The following is a 24,511-nucleotide window of genomic DNA, read 5'->3' as shown; positions in this document are numbered from 1 at the left end:
TTAACATATTTATTAAATAATATAAATATAAATAAATTAAATTATACTGATAATAACTTGACTCAGTGATATAAATTGCATTGTTTCTAAATCTATTTTCTAAAATATCTTTAGGAAAAAAATAAATTATAAGTTAATAATATATCAAAATTTTTTTACTATAATACTTTTTAAATATAATTTCTCATGTTGTCCATGATTTGTTGTTATATTTTAATTTTTTTATTTGAAAATGAACATTAATATCAAAGCGCGAGATAGGATTTTATTTTAAATATTTTATTCTGCCAGCTGCCACGTGGGGTCTACCTGTGGTGCACGCCACAGTGGAGAATAAACCGGAAAGTTTACGTGGCAAGAAGTTGCACAGTTGGAATAATGGTCCCACCTCAAGCCAAACAAAATAATCCTTCCAAAAATTTCACCTTTTTCTGCCGCCACGTGGCACCGCGTCTAGCCGCTTTCTCTTTCGCTCTCTTCCGACGGCGTTTACCAATCTCTCTGTCTCGCATTTTGCCATTTTTCTCTCTCTCTTTCAGTCAGCACCTCTTCGCCCCCATTTTTCTCACCTAATATTTCCCAGGAAAGTTACGGAGAAAAGAAATTTCGTTTTCCTCTAAATTGATATTTCGGAAACTCTAAATTACTTCGATTATTGAGATTTTAGATGGATTTTGCCCCTTATGCATCACTTACAACGATTCTTTAGTCATAGAAGCGCCATGGATTCGAAGAGGAGAAGAAGAAAACCGAGACTCGAACGCCGCAATGCTGCGAAGCACATCGACTACGATGCAGCGTCGTTTTCTTCGTCTCTCGATGATTCCTCTTCATCTTCTTCTCTAATCACGCGATCGCTCGATTTAACCGATAAAACCAGCTTCCGTATCCAAGGAACCGAGGGAGAGTTCGACCTAATTTGTCGGCGCTTGGGCCTTACTGGACCTGAGGATTTTTCCATCCCAGCCGCCGCTTGGGAGGCCCGTAAAATCCAATCGTCATCAGATCTTCTGCCTCGGTCCAGATTAAACCGGTTGGATAGTCCGAAAGACGAGACAGCCAAGGTAAAAGAAGGCACTGAAGTAACAGTTGCTGAATTGTCTGATATGGTTTTGGCTACTGGGTTGACTGAGGATGACTCGGCTGAGTTAAAGTTAAGCGAGTCCTGCTTTTCTGATAGAATTGTGGTGGATGCTACTACTGTAACCGAGTTGAAGTCAAACGCATGTTGCGTTCCGAATTTTGTCGGTGGAGGAGGGAATAATGGAATTAAAGGGGTTAGGCCACCGGTTTTAAAGCCGCCGCCAGCGGTGATGAAGCTACCGATGATCGATAACACGTGCTCAACTTGGGATCTGTTTAGAGATTTCGGCCCCGGAGACGATAGAGTGTGTGTGGTTCCGGTTCACTTACATTCGTCTTCCGATGAAGAAGATAAAGGAGAGGAGGGTGGGGGTAATGAAGAAAATTCTAAGGAGGAGGAGAATTTAATGAGAATAGGAGAGACTGCGGTGCTTTCAGAGTCGTGGTCGTTTACGACTTCGAATGATGATGATTCTTCTAGTAGTACAACGGAGCCTATGTCTAATATTTCCCCTAATGGTAGGTTCAAAAGGACAATTACATATTGGGAGAAAGGTGAGCTTCTGGGGCGTGGATCATTTGGATCGGTTTTTGAAGGGATTTCTGAGTAAGTGATTGAATACTGCCTATAATAAAACGTCCGACTCTATTTTCATGTTGATTAGAAGATTATAGGGAGTTCTTTATTTCAAGTTAATTCATCTTCGGATCTGTGCAAACCATTTTGGGTACACCTTAATTCCACACAATCATAATTTTGTCATTTTGGGCGGCACTTTTTTGAAGATTAGAAAGCATCTAGGGTTAGGAGGTGTTATTGGTGTTAGTTGAGCATTTAGAAAGCGCCTTTCAATGACCCCTTAATTCCTTAGAGAGCACCATCCTATGTATGTGGGTTGATGGCTTAATGATGGTTGTTTCATCTTAAGATTGCTAGATATCAATTATATAGTGAACACGAATGGTGACTACTTTTTTGAACATCTCATGTTTTTGCTGTCTCAAACTTTAAGGGGCTGACATATATTAGCCTTTAGAACCGTCTGCCTTTAAGTGTTACTTTGTTTGCTGCTTGAATTTTTGCATAATTGATGATTTGATATACCCATGCTGGTTCACTGGAGATATCTTATTCTATTGTGGACTTCAAGATGATGACTTTAGTTGTTTACTGTTGTTGAAGAGTTTAGGGAAGCAAAATTGCTGTAGGATTTTTGAGATACAGAGTTAATTGCGGAGTTTTTGGATTATCTCAGGCTCTAGGCTATGTGATGGAATTTTCTTGAGTCACAGAAGGAATCATTTGTCTTAAAATTTTTCAAAATAGCATAGGAAAGCCCATTTTGTTGCATTAGTAATTAATTGGTTGTCCGCTTGTCTGATAGATTATGCATGCTTTTGTTTAGGAAAGAGATGTTTTTCTTTTAATCATGCTTTACTAATTATTTATCCATTCATTTCCCTGTAGCGATGGATTCTTTTTTGCTGTGAAGGAAGTTTCATTGCTTGATCAGGGAAGTCAGGGGAAGCAAAGTATTATTCAACTTGAACAGGTGAGACAGATTTTGTCTTTTAGTTCTTTAAATGTTCATTTTCTTTTGTGCTAATCAATCTTTTTTCTTGAGATGTCCATTTTCTTCTTGTCTCTGTCTATTTAATTTCCTTATTTCCTTTCTCTTTCAGGAGATTGCTCTTTTAAGTCAGTTTGAACATGAAAATATAGTTCAGTATTATGGCACAGACAAGGTACCAAATTCTGACATTTACCTTGATGAGTGGAGTTGATTACCTTAGATATTCTTTGGTTTTTGACAAAATTGAATATGGTAACCAATTAAAAAATTGTTTCTTTTGTTATTGTTTTTCCTTTTAAAGTACTGTAGCACACAAAAATTACCATATTGTTTGGCTACTTAACACAGTTAGCTAATTTGTGATTCCATTTATAACATTTTAGCCTCCTTGTTCCTATTTTTTTCCTCATCTAAATAGATATTAAACAAAACATTTCTCAATATGGCCATTTGCAGTGTAATTTGTTTTTTTAAACCTCAGCAAGATTTTTTTCTTTAAAATATTAAATTTGACAAAACGTGCACTTTCACAGAAATTTTTTATGGGAAAAAGAAAACATGGCTTATCCTGGAGTAGAGTGTAAATGCGCCAAAAAGAGTGTTAAAATATTGTGAGCTTAATTTCGGGTGGTCTTTGCTTGGTTTTGCCCTCGGAGTCATCTTTACTGTTGAAAGTTTCTTTTGATGCGGCCGTTTGAGGTTATTTTGTTTTGCTAATCTTCAAGTGTTATTGCACTAATGATGATTGACTATTAAACATCTACCTCACCCGGTTAATTCTTGCATTATAAGAAAGGAATAAATGCCAAAGTTTATGTTTAGTGTAGCCTTTTCTTGTTTAGCTATTATGAGTTGATTGAGAAAAAAGATTCTCATTGCAATGCCAAATATTGAACAAATATCTAACTCTTGATGCATGTAAATACCTACATTTATGTCTGCATTTTGGAGCATTATCATGCTAGTGATCTTAAGTTGGATTGTCGAGTACCTTAGCTTAACAGGATGACCTTTTAGTTAGCTTTTTTGTTAATTGCCTAATTTTTATCTTTTGATTTTATGGTCTTTGCAGGATGAATCAAAATTATACATCTTTCTTGAGCTTGTAACTAAGGGCTCCCTTTTAAATCTATATCAGAGGTATCATCTCAGGGATTCTCAAGTCTCTGCATATACGAGACAGATTCTGCATGGGTTGAAGTATCTTCATGACCGAAATGTGGTTCACAGGTAAGGCAAGAGACCTTTTATGTTGTTGCTCATATATTTATGCACCACTTAAAATTTTTGTTTGTTTTATCTAGCCAAATCTGAGTTTTTATTTTGTACTTCAGTAGTGTGTGTTTTATACTTATATTTGCCAATAGCAAATTGCTTCATATGGAAAATTTACCCATTTAATATGAACATTGCTGTACTTAACTGATGGAAGTTTTGATTCCTTATCTCTATTGTGTTTTGCTATAGTGAAACATAATCTGTATGTATATGTAATATTCCTTCTTGGAAGACATTTTAAAGTAAAAAATGTGATTTACTTTGATCATGGAAGTTTTTCTCAACATTTTACTTGTTACTATTTTGTTTTTATTTTTCCCTCGAGGTTGAGTACCTGCTTGATCTCTGTTCTCTTCCCTGATTTGGTGTGTGTTATAGTTTTCACATTGAAAGTAAAATTGTTTGTTCTATGTTATACCTAAGTTACTGCAAGCTTTGAACTTATGCTCTCAAGGCTCATCTCCTTGTTTGTTGATACAGGGATGTTAAGTGTGCAAACATATTGGTGGATGCAAACGGATCAGTAAAACTTGCTGATTTTGGGTTGGCAAAGGTTTTTGTCTGATCCTAAGACTTTGATCTTCTTTATTGTTTTTAGTAGCTTCTAAAGTGATCATATTAATGATATTGGTGCTGGTGTTTGTTTTCAGGCAACCAAGTTGAATGATGTTAAATCATGCAAAGGTACAGCATTCTGGATGGCCCCTGAGGTTTGTCTCTATTCTTTCCTTTCAGAAGTGATAACCTGTAATAGCTGTTGTTTGTTTTTTGTAGAGTATCAATTTCTTCTGTATTAGAGATACTGCTCAAGATATCTAGCTTATAGGAATACTCAATAATGACTATGGTGACAAAAGAAATGATGGCATACATTCTTACTAAATGTTTCTCTTTTATATTAGAGATACTGTTGGAGGTATACTCAATTGTGACTATGGTGACAAAAGAAATAATGACATGCATTTTTGACAAATATTTCTCTATGCCGGACAAAAAGATGTAAATCAGTCTTTCTGATCCACCATAATTCCTTGGGCTTCATTGATATGAACATGATTTAATTTCACAAGGCAGCTAGTTTTACTTGCCTGAATCTTAACATTTAGCTTACCATAAACACCTTTTTATTAATCTTTTGTATGATGATGGCACTTCTCCCTTTCTGAAACTCTGCTGCACTCTTGTTAGATCAGACCTGAATGATGTGTTTAGTTCCTAGTTAGATGGGTTCCAGTACTTTTTTTCTAGAAACGCAGTTATTGTTGTTGTCTTTGCTGCAGTAGTTGTTGTATACTTTTTGACAGACTACCAATAATGTTTAGTCTTCCTGAATTCTGATTATCAGCTGTTGAATTACAGGTTGTCAACCAGAAAGGTCAAGGGTATGGACTTCCTGCTGATATATGGAGCCTTGGTTGTACTGTGTTGGAGATGTTAACCCGTCAGATTCCATACTCTCATTTGGAATGTGTACGTTCCTCTTCTTCTTGATACAAACATTACTTTTCTTGATAATTAAGTGATCTTGTATAAGTAAAAAAGAAAAAAAAAAAAAAGAAACGGAAGAGATTCCGGAAATTTGTATGTTGTCATCACCAAAACCCAAAATGGCTTATAGAGTTTTAAAGCATGAAGTTGGGTTTCTACCGTGTAGCATTGATTGATTTAAGTGTGTGTAGTAGGATGTCTAGATCAAATGTCCAACTAAAAGTAAGTTGGAAGAGGAGGGGGTTGGGGGGATATTCCAGTTTGTTTCATATAATTTCCTTTCTTCTACAAGAAGTTGCTGGTTGTTGTGTTCACATGAATTATCTTGTTCTGATGCTGGAGAGCTATGAACAACTGCTATTGTTGAGTTAAAATTTTGATACTCTCCTTTTTTCATGCAATTGTAACGTTTGATGAAAATTGTTCTGTTGTTAATGACATCTTTTTCTGTAACTCGAAACAGATGCAAGCATTGTTTAGAATTGGCAGAGGTGAGCCACCACCGGTTCCTGATTCTTTGTCAAAAGATGCACGAGATTTTATCTTGCAATGCATACAAGTCAATCCAGATGCTCGGCCAACTGCTGCTAAACTCTTACAGCATCCATTTGTGAAGAGGCCTCTTCCAATGCACTCAGGCTCAGCATCTCCTCATCTTGGCCGACGGTTTTGAATGTTTAGCCTTGAATTAAATTGGAACAAGTAATCAGGTAAACATTTTCCTCTTATCCTATGTTTATATCTCCTTGTTGATCATACTTTAGTTTGCAGTTGAAACTAGCATGCTTCTTTGGTCAGAAGAAACATTGTCCTGGAATCTGCATTGTCGCAACATGTTAGCTATATGAGATCCTAAGATGCCTGAAACATCTTGTACCAATGGATATATTCATTCTTGTCCAACATGCCTTTGTTAACAACTTAGCATGGGATTTGGGGCTTTTTTATATTATTAGTTTGTGAAAAGCTACACTTTAGGAAAAAAAAAAAAAAAAAAGCTTTCGCAGAGTCTGGTTGATTTTAATTTTTACATTCAGATGTTTTTGCCTTTTTATGCAGCTCTGTCCATCATGAGTAAGAAAACAAGTCTGCCTCCTCAAGCTCTAGGCTATCCTTAGTTTTGGCTCTAAAGGCTCAAGAGTCTGAAATTTGTTGGTTTAAAACAATTCCGAAGCATTGCTATGGCCTAATGGCCCTGCCATAGATCTGAATTTCCATGATCCCGCCATGATGCTGTACAGAGCAGAACTTCTCTTAATCTTAAGTTATTTGTTGTCATATTTTTTGTCTGTTGTGGAATTTTGATTTAGCCTGTTTTTTTATTGGGTGAAACATTGTAGGGCAAGCTGTAGAAGAGAATTGTTGTAACAACGAGAAAGGATGCAGTCTCTGTACAGTTGAATCTCATTATTGATGCAAATGAATAGTAGTTTGTTTATGTATGTGGCATACAATCAAGTTGTGTTTTTATTCTTTGCTTTTCTTTTGAAAATTCTCCGTCAGAAAAGAAAATAAACTTGATCAAATATCTGATTCACATTACTGCATTAGGTTGATGAGTCCAACTGGCGGCGGAGTGGGTCCAGACTCCATACCAGAGGCAGTTCGAAGCTTCTGGTTTTTGCCAAAAGGCCCAAACTCTGGGCGTGATAGGTTTCAATTTCAGAACAAGACAAACAATAAAAATAAAAATAAAAATAAAAGAGACGTGCGTTAATATGAATTGGTTAACATAATTCGTTTGGTATATTACAAAAGAAATAGTAGTAGTAGATTGGCAGGTCAAGAAACTTAATCCATAAATTCTCGACTGAGCTCGACAAGTGAAGAATCTTTTAGCTTTGTTTTGCATCGACTTTTCAAATTTGAAAAAAAAAGGGGGCGGGGGGAATTTGTCGCATTTGAAAATGGGTTTAAAGGCAGGTTAAATGAACATTGATCAATCATAATCAGATGGTTGATAGTCTGAATATTATATGTTTTATTTCTTTTACGTAATCTTCTATCTTTTATAATAAAAAAGTCCAATAGATTATTAAAAAAAGAAAACCCGAAAACGTGGACATGAAATTAAAAAAGAGAAAAAAAAAAGCATTGAAAAGGTTGGGTTTTTTCTTTGGGCCTGAATTTAAGGCCCAAATAATTAATATCCTAAGTATCTAAAATTGCGTAAAAATATCGACATGGTGGCGTTAACGTGTTACCACAACTAACCCACTCGGTGCTATTTAGACAGAGATAAAAAGGACAGGGTGTGGGTGAGAAAACTCAGTCTGAGAGGGGTAAAGGCGTAAAAGTAAAATCTGCTTCTCTCTACGGGCACTGCAGCGCCAGAAGGAGCAGCGGCGGCGGCGGCGGCGGCAGCGGTAGCGGAAAGGAAACCTCCACTTTCAAACGCAAACGCTAGATTCCGATTCCCCTTTCGGTATCTACCGTAGATCTCTCCCACATTCATTTTATCTGATTATCAATTCCATGTTCTCAATTTCGATTTTATTGCTTTTTAAAGGTGTTGCATTTTTTATCTCAGTATTCTGATCGTGCTATAAAGGCTCAAGTGTTTTGTCCTAGGGTTTAAACAATGATTGCTTTCACTGCTTTTGTTATATAATTCAATTAGCTTTCCCTCTACTTCTTTTCCTTTAATCGCGTCTCTGGTTAGAAATTAGGCTTTTTTTTATATCTTTTTTTTTTTTTTTTTTACATTTAATGCAAAAAATGTTGATAATTAATTGGTGTTATAACTTTTTCTTCTTTTAGATTTTTCATTTTCATTTCCATTTTTGAATATTTCTGCACGTTTCCTTGTTTGCTTATCTTTTATTTTTTTAATTTTATTCATTTAAATGATTCAAATTAGTGATTGGAATTTCACATGCTAAATGCTGACAACTAATCATTCATTTGATTGGAGTAGAATCGAAAACAGTGTGATTGCTTTCAACAATTTAAGAGTTGAACTTTTGATTTTCAAGGACTAATGAGAAAAGATTCCACAAGTCCTTGCCTTTGTAGTTCAAAGGATAGAGTTTACACTTGAAACGTTCATTTGCTGGTGCTAAATAGTATATTCTTGTTTATTTTTTTCTATAATGTATAAGCAACAATACAAGGCAAAACCACATTTGATCATGTATTATTTTAGATTTTGCTTTTAGGCTCTGTTTTTGTTAAGGATGGTGTAAATGTGATCAGAGTATGGTGTACATTTTCAATTCCAGTGTTCAGCATATTTCACTCCCTTTTTTTCTCTTAAATATTTTATTATTCTGTCCTGGTCAATAGGAGGAAGCAAATGGTGCTTATTATGAAGTTCATTTTTGTCGTTTCCTCTGTCTCTTGCTTTCTTGATTGTATTGAAAGACCAATCATTTACATGGCATTGCTTTGTGATTTGTAGAAAAGGTTTTTTTACTTGTTACTTAAGCTGTGATTTATTACTAATTTTTGAATATTTAATTTTTCAAGAATACTGTCTGTTTCCCATTACAAGCTAAAATGCTTTATAATAAACACAGTAAAAAATGTCTGTGTGCTTTATGCGTGTATTAAAAGTTTGCAACTAAAGCTTTCTTTAAGTACAATTAAATCATTTTAGAAACATGTTCTATATAGTTAACAGCTTGATTCAAAAGTGACTTATTTTATACTACTTTGGTTTTAAACTTTTTAAAATAAAGGAATGGCCAATAGTTATTGGATGGAGGTAGACTTTTAAAGACTGAATTAATTGGTTAGCAATTTTTTATTCGTTAACTCTATTGAACAGTTTTTCTACTATTCTTATAAAGAGTGTGGAATCATTTTGTGTTATGTTAGTTCTTGTGTTTAAACTTTTTCTTAAAGTTATACAAGCTTCATCTTAATCTGAATTAGTTCTTTTGTTTATGCTTTTTCTTAAAGTTATACAAGCTTCATCTTAATCTGAATTAGTTCTTTTGTTTATACTTTTTCTTAAAGTTATACAAGCTTCATCTTAATCTGAATTGGGCATTACATTGAAGCCAATATATGTCCTTGAAAGTCGGAACTTAGAAAGAAAGTTTTTGAATATAATTTTATTGTGGTTTCCAGATAATTTGTAAAGGGTACCATGCAGGTAAAATATGTTCTTGTAACCGACAATTCTTTGGCGACTTTGATGGAAACTCACCAAGAGGTCAAGGTTTCAAACGGGTGGACCGTTTCTTGATCTGGTGGCTGCCATCCAATACATGCTATGGGGCGGGTTAGGGTAGCATGGGGTATAGGACAAGGTAAGAGTGCTAACAGTGTAATCGATAGAAGAATGGAAAGTGGTGATATATTTAAGCTTTTATGCTCTTTCATATTTTGTTTAGCACCGTTTTACACCTTTCGTGTCAACTAGGCTTCTATTTTCTAGTTTCAGTGAGCAAGGGTGTTTCCTGCTTTGAAACAGTTTTCTGGAGGGTACTTGTGCAGAATATTCTTAGTTGTCGTATATAAATTCCTGTTGTGGCTTCTCTTATATATTTGCCTCATTACATATTGTGAATATTCAGTTAACACACAAAACATATAGAGTAGTTAATTTGGTCACACAAATAATCAGTCCTTGGATTAAAATTTCTGGAGTGTCTTTGTGATATTGCTAGTGGTAGTATTATTAATAATTTCAACCATCATATGCCATCCACCAACAATGAGAATTAGTCTCTGATAGCGTGATGCTCTACGTCTGTCCTTTTTACTCTGGATCATCCACTAAGTGCATTGGCCTTTGTGTATTTTCATAGTATTGACGTTTGGGCGTATACCATCTAAAGAAATGAGGACAGTGCTGAATGTTGTCAACTGGCCTAGAAGATTTCATGCACGTGTCTTTGTCTTCTCTTGGCAGACCTGTCTGTTTATTATCAACTAAGATTCCAGATAATGCCTTGTCTGAACGTTGTTAATTGTGCTCAGGATATACCTTCTTGCTGCCTGATAGTGAAGACATGTTCTGCTTTGATTAGAGATATTACAGTTAGTTGAAAGAACGTACATTTTCAGTTTTTAAGTAACAAGAACAGGACCTTTGCCAGTCTTGAAAGTAGGAATAGCATGAATGCTCAAACAGTACTTCAGCTTCTTTAGTCTAATCTAGTCGTCAGGTCTATTGATATTGGTTGACCTTTGTTGGTTTTCAAAATTTTGGCATTGGATTCCATTCTTTGTTACCTTAGAAGTTAGAATTCTTTAGCATGTTAGGTGTCTTTTTCTGAGAATATGTACCCATTCTAACAATAAACTCTCCTTCCCTAGAGACACATCTACTTAGTTGTCCTAGGCTTTATCCCTGTTTTGTACCTAAAACAAAGAACATTTTTATTGTTCTACACATTTTTGCAGTATATGCATTAAATGCATGTACTGAACTTTGATTTAGCCAGCAATATCCTGTGTTGTGGCATGCAAATTTTAATAGGCTTTCCTATCAGAAAATATGGAATATGTGATCAAGGCTTTCTTCATCTCGTGTAAAGTGCTAGGCATTTGTTAATCTTGTTTATGTTTTACAAAAGTTTTTATTGTTAAATGGATCTGATATCTCTCTATCTCTCACCTGCTTTAGGTTTAAATTGCAAATGGCCAAAGTTAGCAAAGATAGAAAGTCTGATTCTCGTCATAAAAGGGTGAATCCTTATCTATTGCCATCTTGTCCTAAGAAGGCTTGCAAAGGCTCCCAAAAGAAAAAATGTTCCAAAGCTTCAGAGAAGAAAGATTGGGAAGGTGCAAAATGTTCTGTTTGTCTGGAGTTCCCGCACAATGCTGTTCTTCTTCTTTGTTCCTCGTATGATAAGGGTTGCCGCCCTTACATGTGTGCTACTAGCCGGCGCTTTTCCAATTGCCTTGAACAATACAAGAAGGCCTATACTAAAGTAACTTCAGGTGACAGTAGTTCGGTGGATAACTCAAGTCTTATTTCAGGTGTGGGGCAGCAAACTGAAAAGATGGAAGTACCAGAGCTTCTATGCCCTCTCTGTCGGGGACAAGTGAAGGGTTGGACAGTGGTAGAACCTGCACGGAAATATCTCAATCGGAAAAAAAGATCCTGCATGCAAGATAAGTGCCCGTTTGTTGGAACTTACAAAGAGCTCAAGAAACATGTAAGGGCAAAGCACCCATTGGCACGACCTCGAGCAGTGGACCCTGTACTTGAAGAAAAATGGAAAAAGCTTGAAAATGAGAGAGCGAGAAATGATGTAATCAGTACAATAATGTCATCAACGCCAGGGGCAGTGGTGTTAGGTGATTATGTGATTGAGCCTGGCTATCGTGGTATCTACAGAGATGAATATGCTTCAGATGACTCTTTTGACGATGGTTTCATTCACCTAGATTCATCTGTTCGCTTGCATAGAAGATTCATGGATTATGACCTATTTGAGGAGGATGATATTGGGATGCGCCGTGCTTTTCGTGCTGTTTCCCCTGTAGGTCGAACTAGGCCTTCTCGCTTGTTGGGGTCAGTGGGACTAAGGCGAATCCCCAGGGTCCGAGGACGTGATGGAAGACGATAACTTGTGTGTTTACCTCTTAAAGGACTGGACGTTAACATATCTGCAATTCAGAATATATGGATCTATTTACGTCACGTGGTGAAATTTATACCTTGATGTGATGTAACATAGATAGCAGGTAAATGAACAGATTGTAGGAGAGTCAGTCATTGCTAATTAGGTGGTTTAGTCCTCGTAGGTATATGTATCCGACTATCATCCGGTCATGCATAGCGGTCATTTGACAGTCACAGCAGCATAAAAATAAATCATTCTTTCTGTACTCTTGTTCTAGAGGTTGGCAACATTTCTTGTTGTTGCACTTGATGGTCCTTTGTACGCCACGATATTTTTTCTGTTGGAGGAGAATTAAATAATTCATTTGAGATCAGCCTTCGAGCTCAGTGAAACTCCCTCTGTCGATCCATGATTTGAGGCTTGCTTATTTATTTGTATGTTATCCCATTTCGCATTTTCGCTCATTAATTTGACTAATAAAATCACGTCATTTCAACTGCATATCATGATTTGTGTATTTTTTTTATTTATTTTATGTTAAATGTACAAAATATAAAAGTTATTATGTTATAATTTATATTTATATTATGTTAAATATAATTTTTTTTTTAATTTTTATCAAATTTATATGAGATATTTATTAAAATTTTAAATGTCATTTTATTTTTTTTATTTATATCATTACATCTTTAAAATTATTAAATTTAGTTTCAAGTGAAATAAATAAATAAATTTCTTTTCTCATTACGTTGCATTGTCCTTTTTTCACTAGCATGAGAGTGTGGTTGATAAACTATTGTCATGTGAGGTGGTATAACTCGTATCTTTTAAGATGAATAGTAATGTTTGGGAAAACGTTAAAAAAAAAGGGGGTAAGATAAATAGTACTAGTTGGCAAAAAATCCAACGGGGTTTCTCACCTTGAACGAGAGAAAGTTGAGCTGTCAATTGCAAGTGTATTCAAGAAAATATTGGATCTCCTTTTTACAGTTTAGGGATTCAAAAAAGATCGCAAATAGTGGAATAAAAAACGTGCAGGAGACAAAGTAAGCCAGCAAAATGGGCATCAGCTTAGGGATCCAAATCCAGCAATCTCCCCACCATTGGATGATCACTTCCATTACCCTTTCTTGCGTCGCCAAACAAAAGATAATCCTCTGAACATTCGCTTCAATTTTCTCTGCGAAACATGATTAAAAATCCTGAATGATTACGATTGAAGAATGAAATATAAATAAATAAATATACAGGATTTACCCAAAACTTTCTCCTCCCATGTTTGTTCTTCTTCTCACTACTGTTACGATTATCATCCTCCTCAGATGCCATGTGTCGATACTTCCATCGCCGTTTTTTCTTCCGAAAGATTCCCAGAAATGAAATCCCAAGTCTTCTAGCTGTAGTTGGGCACTTCCATTTCTGTTCCTTGTATCATTTATCAGTTATATTTTGCACGGATATGTATGATTCATATAACTGGAGGAGAAGAAATAAAAAGGGGTAGAACTTGCCTTTGATTTGTGCCTTGAACTCTTTTCGTTCCATTGAATTTGCTCGTCATTATCTGCTGCTCTCATCTCTTGAGCGTAAGCTAAGAGCTGAGCCCGGCGATCGTAACCTCCTTGGCCCCTCTTAGGCCTTTTCGAAACTGGGTTTATCTTAACTTTCTTGTCAGGATTGGATACGGAAAGTGGCTGGATGACCGAAGGTGATTCTTCATAGACAGTTATGACAACTCCATTCATGTTTGGCATCTCATTTGCACTCTTCTGCTTCTGCGTCTTCTTTTGATCTGTATTTCCTTGATGCTTTCTCATGGATTTGGTATGTGTCCCAAAAGAGAAAGTTGGCTGAGAATGAAACACTAGCGTGCAATCTTTTAATGGGCACTTTCCTGTCTATCCTCACTCTCCCTCTCTCATGCAATATGAAGAGAGAAAGAGTTCCTTTGCAAATGACCTTCCGATTAAGATTTAAAGGGAAATTGGGTTGTCAAAATTAACTACCTCTTTTGTTCTTAACTTGAAAGCTAACATTTGTAAATACGTAATACGACAAAATTTCATCATGATGATGAATATATGCATATAATGCAAGGTGGATTTGGTGATTAACTGCTTAATTGTTTTATTCTCTTTAATATTTTTCCTGATAGCAATGCAAGGAAAGTGATAAAATTCTAGGGATATTTCATTTTCGTTTGGACCATTCCTAACCCAACTAAAGTTCCATTATTTGAATTTTGGGTTGAAACATTTGATCTCAAAGGGCTTGTCCAATGACCAGAAGAGCTGCCGTTTTACCTTGATCCTATAGACAAAGGTGATGGAAAAGATGTTGGGCTTAGAATTTGTTGTGATCTCAGGCCGATCATGGGCTGAAATAAAAAAGTATCCAAAAATATCTCAAACCTTTTTCCTCTTTTGTTTTTGTCACTTCTCTTGTTAGTTTCCTTTCTTAATATAAGTTGGTGACCGTCAGCCCAACAGGCTAGCCCACCTAGAAACAAAAAATTAAAACCAAAATCAACAGAGGGTTAGCCCTCCTTTAAACTTCCAAGTGAATGTCCTGCCTGTTTTTGAAGATTGTCACATTTGATATAAAGAGAAAAATGAGTACAGATTTTGATGAAGTCCCATTTTTTTGAGATCAACATATAGCTAGACTCAATCAACCCAAAAAATTTAAAGAAAGCCAATATTAAACCAGAATCATCTTCTTGTTGTCAATATCACAAGCAGAAATTCAAGACCTATATATAAGGGTGCAGTCAAGTGGCTGACCTATTGGCAAAAAAAAAAGTAGTTGATTTGATGAATGCTTTCATATTATTCATTATTCATTTCAGACATAATTGCTTGTCTGTTATATCTTGTTTTCTGCTATCTGCAATGTAATCCTGTGTGCCAAGTTGCAAAATTAGCCAACCGTAAATTGATTTTGATCTTGAAAAAGAGAAAGTGAGAATCATTTGACTAAAACAAATTTTTGCAGAATCTTGAATATCAAACATTGTGCTAGTTCATGCTTGTTTTGCTGATGATGATTATTATGCTTCAATGGAATGGAATGTCTTAGTTTAACTTAATATATATAGGGAAATTATCTAAGAGGATCATTTCTGAAAACTTCACTTGAAATAAATACTATTTCCACTTTTGGTCCGTGTGAATAAGAAAAAAAAAAAACTATAGTCCCTCTTATGCAAACAACAGTTTTTGAAAAATCAACAATGTCTCCTACGCATCAGCTTTTCCACTGCCACTCCAATCTGCTTTGAACAGCTGATCAGACATCGATGAACATTAGTTGAACAACTTTAACACTCCAATTCTTGAATAAAATGTGAATATATATTGAAAAAGAAGTGGGGAAGCAGGCTCGAAGGCAGGGATGGTGAACATGAGGTGCCACTTGAGCAAAAATCTCATGCCACATGAGCAAATAGAAGTGTGGGCAAAAAGAAAACTGTCTTAAAACAATAGCAAAATCCAAATGAAAAAGCCCAAATCTATTCTCCTCCACATACAATCTTTGAGATTTTTATTTTTTATCTTGTATTTTAATGACCCTTTTCTAGGACAATCACATCGTACACATTATGAGGAGCAGAGTTGTTTTCCAACCATGTTCACGATTAGAAAACAAAACAAAGGCTTGTCAAAGTTGCCCCTCAATCTATGGACCTGATTCAAGTTTGACACAGCATTTTGTCTGCTGGCAGCAGTCTAGAGAGAGAGATGAGCTTCCAGAAACCAAGGTGGCTCAAAGCGTCACCAAAGGGCCAATTTCTCTCCTAACTTTACCCCCCTTGACACCCTGTTAGCCGCCTCCAGTTGTGATCACTTTGTTATTTGGTGACCCTTCCCATTGTTGTTACATTTAACCTTCAATCTCTCCTCTTTCTTCTGCATTCATCAAAACCCACCCCATGTGTTTCTTCATTGGCCGTTGGCCTCTCCCATGCGCCACTTCCCATTTGAACAGGCAATCAAAATTTGTCCATTTGCTTTCACCTTTGGCCCCCCTGGTTTGACACTTCTCCAATCTCCTCTCCCAATTAGTCCTTCCTCCCTCTTAACTTTTACGTCTTGATTAGTTGTCTAAACATTTATTCTTTGATAATTAGAACTCTCTTTGATAGTCAAAACTGTGTTATGTTACATTTATTAAATTTTATATTATTTGTAATTTTGTATTTAAATTGAGTTTTTTCACAAATAATTAATTAATTTTAAGTTTGTATTGACATTAGAATTCAAATTTTATTATATATTTTTTTCCTTATACTCCTATTGAGTTGATCACATGATATTTTCACCTATACGTAATAGACTTGTTAAAATAATATTATTGAATATTTATTAATTCTTAAATTATTTGTAATTTTATATTTAAGTTAAGTATATGAATTTATAATCAATTAATTTTAAATTAAATATTTAATATTAGTTATCACTGTTATTCTTTTTATAATGGGCAGAGTACCTTTTAGTTTGTTTTAATCTAATTTAGTCTCCCAATCAAATGTTTTTAAGAATATACTTTTTTCACGTCAACTTGCTACATTCAAAATTTTATTTTTATAATACTTACAAATATCAAATTTTAATTAATATGAATATGAAGCCCCTTTCTTTACAGACCACTAACCGTTACTCGTTCGACTCTCTTAATTATTGACTTGCCTCATGCAAATTCAAAAAATCTTTAAAATTTTAATTAGTCTAATGTACTAATCTACAATTTTACTAAACAAGTTTATGAAATATTTTATTTCAAAAAAAAATTTTGTGAAAGATTTAATTAAGCTTATCTAGAATTTGAAACTTAACTCTATTAATTTATGTAATTATTTTAAAAAATTTTGTTAATAAAATTAAAATTAAAATTTCAATACTTATAATTCATTCTCCTATAAAAAAAAAATTAATCTTGTATAATCAGTTGGACCGTATGCCTTTCACCTTTCGCCAAACGTGACCGGATTGGTATCTTATGAAGAAACTGGATAGATATTTGATGACATTTCTTAGCTCTGATTTTTAGATTTTTTGTGGTAGAAAATAGTAAAAGAAAATCTATCACAAATATCTATGAAAATTCTTTTCTCAAATTGTCAAAAGAGAAACTTGACAAATGATTCAATTTATAACCTTAAATTTTTATTTAAATGATTTTAGTTTAATTTGTCAATTTTTTTTTATAATTGAAATTTTATATTTAATTTAAAGCAGATATTATCTGCAACATAAAAAAAAATTAGAAGTATACCCTATACATATTTAAACGGTGGCTTATACCTCATTGTTCACAAAAATTTCTATTAGCATGGTCACTATATGTTGTAAAACATTAGAATCAACCAAGAATGGAGTTCTCATAACAACAACAACTTAGTTGGAAGAATTTCTCTTAAAGAGTTCTTTTTTTTTGGGTTCCTTTCCCACCAGACATAGAGGAAGGTAGCAGTCCAAACAAAACAGAACAAAATAATCTTAAAAAACTTACCCTTGAAAGGATTGATCGCCCATAAAAGGTTATCATCTTAACTTGTAAAAATCTTATTAACAGATCAATATTTATTAATTCGAGTGATTAAAAAATTTAATTTTTTAATAATAAAATTTTGATTTTAAATCTTATAAATATTAAAAAAATTTATTATTTTATGAAATTCGATCTGACTCGATTTTGAATTAATCGAAATTTAAAGTAACTATCAAATACTAAAAGATTTTTTAAAAAATCCTATTAACAGAAGATGTTTGGAGTACCATATAGAGAAATCACAAACAAAAAGTAAGTAATCCCTTCCTTCTTCTTCCTTCTGACATAGCAAGCAAAGAGCATTTCGAAAAAGAAGCCCCAGAATTTCATTCTAGCAAAAATAGTTTTTTCAACTTCAATATTTTGAGAGGCACTCAACCTTAAATGTCATGCCAAGGTGGGTAAAAAGTAAAAGAGAAATCATCACAAGGAAAAACCCTGCATGCACCCCAATCGTTTTTTCCTCCAAATAATAAAGGTTTTTTTTTTTTTTTAGCTTGATTAAGGAAAAGGTAAGCCTCGTTTTGTTTTGTCCTATTGAAATTAAAGTCAATGACTGAATTATCACAAAGTTTATTGCTTATAAGAAAGGATTTCTGATGCAACAAAATGATCCTTGACCGTACAGCTAGTCATTTGATTAATATAAATTCCATAGGCCTAAGTATGTAACATTCTTTATTAATCAACCAAATCACTTAATTATAACTTTCTAATTATATGAAATTTATTCAAAAATTCCATTCTCCTTTTGTACTTCGACGCTTCATCTTTAGGTAAAGTACAACTTTGGTGCAATACAATAAATATAACAAAAGTTAAAGTTGAAAGCTTTACCCTTTTCGTTGCTTGTTTCGAGCTTTGATAATGAGTGTTTTAAAGTTATTTTTAAAAATTATTATATTAAAATTTTTTAATTCATTGAAATTCATAATATTAAAGGTAAAATACACTTATACTTTTCAGGTTTAATAGCAAATACACTTATCCCAATTTACTTTGAAAAACACCTTATTCTCTTAAAATTTGGTGAAATATACATTAACCCCATTCTTTATTTTTTTTCTTTTCATTTTTCAAATATTTTAACTTTTTTTTGGTTCAATTACATATTAATTTTGAGATGAATGTATTACGTTATTTTATTTGAAATAAATTAATTGCCATTATTTAAAAAAATTTATTAAAATGAAAGGATGAAAAAATGAGGGTATTTTAATATTTAAAGTAAAAATTTTATTACCATATAATATTTAAAGTAAAATTTGAACAAATATTAATTTGATTAAATAAATTCTATTATTAGTTACGTCTTGAAAAGAGATAAAATGTGTTTTTAAACAACGAGGAGTAAGTTTATTTTCAATAAAATTTCATGCATGATAATTATATATTTTTTTCTTCTCCCTTTATTTTTTTAATTAATTATTTTTTAATCAATATCTTTATCACTAAAACTTATTTAAAATTTTAATTTGATTAAATTTTTGGTCAAATTTTTTTTTTAAAATAATGATAATTGATTTATTTTGAATAAATATAATTAAAGATGAGTCTAAAATATTTAACATATATTGAATTAAAATATAATTTAATTTGTAATTAAAAAATTTTGAGTACTATTAATAATGGTGTTTTTTTGTCTAGCTACCAGAAACTTATTATCCAGCAAGGGTTTAACCGATCAACATATATTAGCTCTATATTCCTAAGCCTAAAATAAATCCCTCGCCATTAATTTTTTAGGAAAACCAACGAAAATCAAATTATTTTTTTCTAATACTTTCCAGATATTTTCAAAAAAATTTACAAAGACAACAATTTTTGTTGCATAGTATTATTAATTAAAAAAAACAATAAAAACCAATTTTATCAGATATTATAGAATGGTGCATATTTATAAATGGAGCAATCGGTATTTCAGCCGACGTGACGCCCCCAAAACCAAGAACAGTAATTCTCTATCCGGAAAAAGGGAGATTAAAAAAATAAGTTTATGAAGTAAAAAGAAAAACAAAAGCCTTCTGATGTCACCAGATTTATAACGCAATCGTGCAATTGTTGAAGGCCCCATTTTCGCTTGACACGTTTCTAACCCCAAGTCCCCCACGAGCCTATATAGTCTTCACCCCAAGCCCAGTTCTTTCAGTTTCTCAGTGAAACACAATCCCAAAACCTGAAATTAAAAAAAAAAAAAAAAAAGGAAAATTTGAGTGAAAAGGAGGGAAAAGACGAGAAAAAAAAGGTGAGGGAAAGAAAAAGAGTAGTTTTTTTTTTCTTTTTCTCTTTCTCAAGTAACTCTTCATCATGGCGGCTTCTGTCGATAATCGACGATTCAGGCGCCTTGAAGCGGCTTTGGACGGTGTTTTTAGCCCCTTGAAGCCCGGTCCATCCCCAACCCACCGCCCCGTCAAACATGTTTTCATTAATCATGATTATGATTCTTCCAGCGAAGATGAAGAAAATGAGATTAACCATTACAAAGACTTGATTATCAAATCCAACAACGAGCTTGAACCCTCCATCATGGACCCTAGAGATGAAGCAACCGCTGATAACTGGATCGAGCGTAACCCTTCCATGGTCCGTCTCACAGGGAAACACCCTTTCAACTCTGAAGCTCCCTTGAACCGCCTCACGCACCACGGCTTTATCACACCTGTTCCTCTACACTACGTTCGTAACCATGGTCCGGTTCCTAAAGCTTCCTGGCATGACTGGACCGTTGAAGTAACCGGTTTAGTTAAAAATCCGATGAAGTTGACCATGGATCAGCTCGTTAACGAGTTTCAAAGCCGTGAGTTCGCCGTTACCCTGGTTTGTGCTGGGAACAGACGTAAAGAACAAAACATGATCAAACAAACTGTAGGTTTCAACTGGGGAGCTGCTGGGGTTTCCACTTCGGTATGGAGAGGTGTACCGTTGCGGGACGTGCTCAAGCGATGTGGGATCTTTAGCAAGAAACATGGGGCCCTCAATGTGTGCTTTGAAGGGGCTGAGGATTTGCCAGGTGGCGGTGGGTCCAAGTATGGAACTAGCATCAAGAAGGAGTTTGCTATGGATCCGTCTCGGGATATTGTCTTAGCTTACATGCAAAACGGTGAGCGTTTAGCGCCTGATCATGGCTTCCCGGTTCGGATGATCATTCCAGGGTTTATCGGTGGGCGAATGGTGAAATGGTTGAAGAGAATTATTGTTACCTCCCAAGAATCAGAGAATTATTATCACTATAAAGATAATAGAGTACTTCCTTCTCATGTTGATGCAGAGCTAGCCAACGCTGAAGGTAAAAAGGAAAACAGTTAATTTGCATTTTATACAGAGCAGTAAAAATCACTACTGCATGGGAAATGCTAGTGTTGATAATTAATGAAACATTGTGATGTAATGTTTGCAGCTTGGTGGTATAAACCAGAATACATCATCAATGAGTTGAACATCAACTCGGTGATAACGACGCCTAGTCATGAAGAGATATTGCCAATCAACTCGTGGACGACTCAGAGGCCGTATACATTGAGGGGCTATGCATATTCCGGTGAGTTTTTTGACAGATTTTTTTTTTCATTTTTCTTGGTTTTTAAACTTTGTTTTCAAAGGGAATCTTTTGGTCTTTTTTTCCAAATCGGAATCAACCGTACATACAAGTGACGTCGACATGATCTGCTTTTAGCTTAGGCCCATACACCACTGTAAAACTGGACAACAGCTAAGTTTGTCTTCTAATTACTTAGTATATTTTTATTAGATTAGATAGAAAAATGCTTTAAAAATATTGATCTGATCGATGGGAATCCATAATAAGTCTTGTAGATTTTAGTACATTACCATCTTCTTTTCTCTACAAAAAGCTATTTTTGTATGTTGGCTCGAGTTTCATGTCATCAACTCCTTTGGAATTTCTTTAAATTGGGGTTTTGATTTCCCATTTGGTCGTCATATGCATAGGAATATATGATAGATACAATGTATTTTTTTTACTTATCATTTAGGGGAAGGTGCTGCTCGTTTCGGCTACAAATCATAGGAATCCTGTAAAATTTTAAAGAGCCAAAATCTTTCAAAAAGGGAATTCTCTTTCTTTTGTCGAATAGCAATTTCTTTTCTGACATCACGGACAAAGACTAAAAAAATTTTAAGGTTAGTGGGAAAAGAAAAGCATAAACGTTAGGAAAAATGTATATGTCAAAGCTAAGTTGTTCGATTGAAACTTGTGTGCTAGGGAGTGCAAGTAGTGGGCAATGGAGTCAGTCTTTTTCCTGTTTTCGGAAGAGTCGTGGAAATGAAGGTAATCCCATAGCATAACATGCTTTTTGGTGTAAATTGACAACAGGGGGTGGGAAGAAGGTGACACGTGTGGAGGTTACCATGGACGGTGGTGAAAAATGGCAAGTGTGCATCCTGGACCACCCTGAGAAGCCAAACAAATATGGTAAATTCTGGTGCTGGTGCTTCTGGTCCCTGGAGGTGGAGGTTCTTGACCTGCTAGGAGCCAAGGAGATCGCGGTTCGAGCCTGGGATGAGACCCTCAACACCCAGCCCGAGAAGCTCATTTGGAATGTCATGGTAAGGGGAAGTAGTATCAATTTTTTACAGTTTATTTTTTAGGAATAAGCTCGGTATATACCAGATTACTAATGACCTGTGGAAGTTGGTTATCAAATCAATCTTGATCGTCTATTAAATTCTGACTAGTGTTAACAACTTAAGTGGTTAAAACTGGCTGATAAGACAGTCGAGGCCTATTAGGAACTGCAGCTAGTTAAGGTTAGGCTAGAGACGGGTTCCTTGTGCATTGGATTCTTGTTCTCTATCCCAACTAGCCTCTGAATGGCGTAGGCTATGGCCTTGGTGGAATTGTGTGCCTTCATCAGTTCATTTCCACCCCATGGGTAAATTTTTCCAAAGGCCATAAAAATAAAATAAAGAGTTCAACAAAAAGTCAAAAACAAACAAAGAGTTGGATATTTTTTCTTAAAGTCAAAAAACGTGTTCCAACTTAAAATACTAAAATTCAATAATTTTTTGGCAAAATAAGTATGTATTGTACTTGTTTAAGGGAAAAGTCAATGGATGTCCTCTAATGGAGTTACTGGTCTAATGATTTGTAACAGGGAATGATGAACAACTGCTGGTTCCGTGTAAAAACAAACTTATGCAAGCCACACAAAGGAGAAATTGGGATTGTTTTCGAGCATCCAACGTTACCAGGCAACCAATCCGGGGGATGGATGGCTAAAGAACGACACCTTGAAAAAACAGCCGATGCAAACCCGACCTTGAAGAAGAGCGTTTCATCTCCTTTCATGAACACTTCTTCCAAAACATTTTCAATGTTAGAGGTCAAGAAACACAATTCCGCTGATTCTGCTTGGATCGTTGTCCATGGTCACATCTACGATTGCACTCGGTTCCTCAAGGATCATCCTGGTGGCGCTGACAGTATTTTGATCAATGCAGGAACCGATTGCACTGAAGAATTTGACGCAATTCACTCTGATAAAGCCAAGAAAATGCTAGAAGATTATCGAATCGGTGAGTTGATCACGACGGATTATGCTTCCGACTCGTCGATGTCATCACCTAATAACTCCATGCATGGGGCATCGAACATGAGATTTTTAGCCCCTATTAAAGAAGTTGTGCCCACAAGACCTATAGCGCTGGTTCCACGTGAGAAAACCACATGCAAACTCGTCGAAAAAACATCCATCTCTCATGACGTTCGTTTGTTTAGATTTGCATTGCCATCGGAGGATCAAGTGCTAGGATTACCCGTAGGGAAGCACATATTATTGTGTGCCACGATTGATGATAAGCTTTGCATGAGAGCCTACAGCCCAACTAGCACCATTGATGAAGTGGGCCACTTTGATCTAGTGGTCAAGGTTTATTTCAAAGGGGTGCATCCGAAATTCCCTAATGGAGGGCTCATGTCACAATATTTGGACTCTCTGCCACTAGGGTCATTACTAGACGTAAAAGGTCCTTTGGGTCACATTGAATATGCAGGTCGTGGCAACCTTTTAGTTCATGGCAAACCCAAGTCTGCCAAGAAGCTGGCAATGTTGGCTGGTGGGACTGGGATCACCCCAATTTATCAAGTCATCCAAGCTATCTTGAAGGACCCTGAGGACGAGACAGAGATGCATGTGGTGTACGGGAACCGAACCGAAGACGATATTTTGCTGAAAGAAGAGCTTGACGGTTGGGCAAAGAAGAATGATCGGTTGAAGGTGTGGTACGTGGTGCAAGAATCAATCAGGGAAGGATGGCAATATAGCTTGGGTTTCATCACGGAAAGCATCCTGAGGGAGCACATCCCGGAAGGCTCCAATGACACTCTTGCCTTGGCTTGTGGGCCGCCGCCAATGATTCAGTTTGCTCTGCAACCTAATTTGGAGAAGATGAATTATGACATGAAGGATTCTTTATTGGTTTTTTAGAAATGAAGTTTGTGTATATACGAATAGTACATTCCTTGCATTATTTCCTTCTTTTTTTTTTTTTAATTTGTTCTTAGTCACTGTTCCTTGTATTATTCTTGTTTTTCCCCTCGAAAAATAGAAAGACAGTCGCTGGAAAGATGAGTAAATCTGTCTTTAGTTTTTTCAATGTGCACAATGATGTATATAGACAGTTAAAGGGTGTTCAATTCAAAAGAAAGAAAAAAAACCTTCTGTATCAAGTTCTATATCGTTTTCATCATAAAAAGTATTCCAAAATCCAAAGTCTTGGCTGAAATATATCTAACTTTGTGCTACTAATCAGTACTAACTTCAAAGATTATTCAATTAATGATGTTCTTTTCTTATCATCAACCAGGTCTGAATAGTAGTAGTAATTTTTGAAACAGTTTTGACGAAAAATTTCAACTAAAATTAGAGTTAATCAGTATCCATGTATAGTGAGCAATATTTGATATTGAGTTAATTCTTGATCCAATTCTTTTTTTTTTTTTTTTTTGTTGATTCGAAGTCAAGATACTCTATATGAAAATTAAGTTCTAACAAT

At 35.0% G+C, this 24,511-nt stretch overlaps 4 protein-coding genes across 7 annotated transcripts; 3 read left to right on the top strand and 1 right to left on the bottom strand.

Moving 5' to 3' along the window:
- The first annotated feature begins 436 nt into the window (after nt 1-436).
- LOC111312335 (mitogen-activated protein kinase kinase kinase 1-like) lies at nt 437-6,865 on the top strand. Of its 2 annotated transcripts, XR_002692859.2 has the most exons (10): nt 495-1,690; nt 2,552-2,636; nt 2,767-2,829; nt 3,730-3,887; nt 4,416-4,488; nt 4,586-4,645; nt 5,295-5,405; nt 5,887-6,133; nt 6,483-6,658; nt 6,764-6,865. XR_002692859.2 is itself a non-coding variant. In XM_022912507.2 (9 exons), exons 1-8 carry the CDS (start codon nt 684-686, stop codon nt 6,094-6,096), a joined length of 1,767 nt encoding a protein of 588 aa, XP_022768242.2. In that variant the 5' UTR covers nt 437-683; the 3' UTR covers nt 6,097-6,133; nt 6,483-6,865. The 2 variants fall into 2 exon arrangements, 1 of the variants encoding a protein (XP_022768242.2); XM_022912507.2 differs by having other exon boundaries at nt 437-1,690; nt 6,483-6,865.
- Nucleotides 6,866-7,611: 746 nt separating this feature from the next.
- Nucleotides 7,612-12,320, top strand: LOC111312333 (uncharacterized). 3 transcript variants are annotated; one of them, XM_022912505.2, is made up of 3 exons: nt 7,680-7,848; nt 9,523-9,679; nt 11,002-12,320. In XM_022912505.2, the coding sequence occupies exons 2-3, from the start codon at nt 9,663-9,665 to the stop codon at nt 11,948-11,950; spliced, it is 966 nt and encodes a 321-aa protein (XP_022768240.2). In that variant the 5' UTR covers nt 7,680-7,848; nt 9,523-9,662; the 3' UTR covers nt 11,951-12,320. The 3 variants fall into 3 exon arrangements, with proteins under 3 accessions (XP_022768241.2, XP_022768240.2, XP_089621304.1); XM_089765178.1 differs by having other exon boundaries at nt 7,694-7,848; nt 9,498-9,679; XM_022912506.2 differs by lacking the exon at nt 9,523-9,679 and having other exon boundaries at nt 7,612-7,848.
- Nucleotides 12,321-12,883: 563 nt separating this feature from the next.
- LOC111311255 (uncharacterized) lies at nt 12,884-13,907 on the bottom strand. The gene is made up of 3 exons (XM_022910629.2): nt 13,459-13,907; nt 13,205-13,366; nt 12,884-13,127 (listed from the first exon to the last, which is right to left on the bottom strand). The coding sequence occupies exons 1-3, from the start codon at nt 13,762-13,764 to the stop codon at nt 13,068-13,070; spliced, it is 528 nt and encodes a 175-aa protein (XP_022766364.2). The 5' UTR covers nt 13,765-13,907; the 3' UTR covers nt 12,884-13,067.
- A 5,737-nt stretch (nt 13,908-19,644) lies between these two features.
- Nucleotides 19,645-24,228, top strand: LOC111312332 (nitrate reductase [NADH]-like). Its single transcript, XM_022912504.2, has 4 exons — nt 19,645-20,783; nt 20,895-21,035; nt 21,831-22,063; nt 22,612-24,228. The coding sequence occupies exons 1-4, from the start codon at nt 19,805-19,807 to the stop codon at nt 23,941-23,943; spliced, it is 2,685 nt and encodes an 894-aa protein (XP_022768239.2). The 5' UTR covers nt 19,645-19,804; the 3' UTR covers nt 23,944-24,228.
- The last annotated feature ends 283 nt before the right edge of the window (nt 24,229-24,511 follow it).

Source organism: Durio zibethinus, chromosome 1 (assembly GCF_047325235.1).
Source record: "Durio zibethinus cultivar Kanyao isolate XHJ-2024 chromosome 1, ASM4732523v1, whole genome shotgun sequence".
NCBI lineage: Eukaryota > Viridiplantae > Streptophyta > Magnoliopsida > Malvales > Malvaceae > Durio > Durio zibethinus.
The sequence above is the reverse complement of the archived record's forward strand: the minus strand, read 5'-3'. Positions and strand labels throughout refer to the sequence as shown.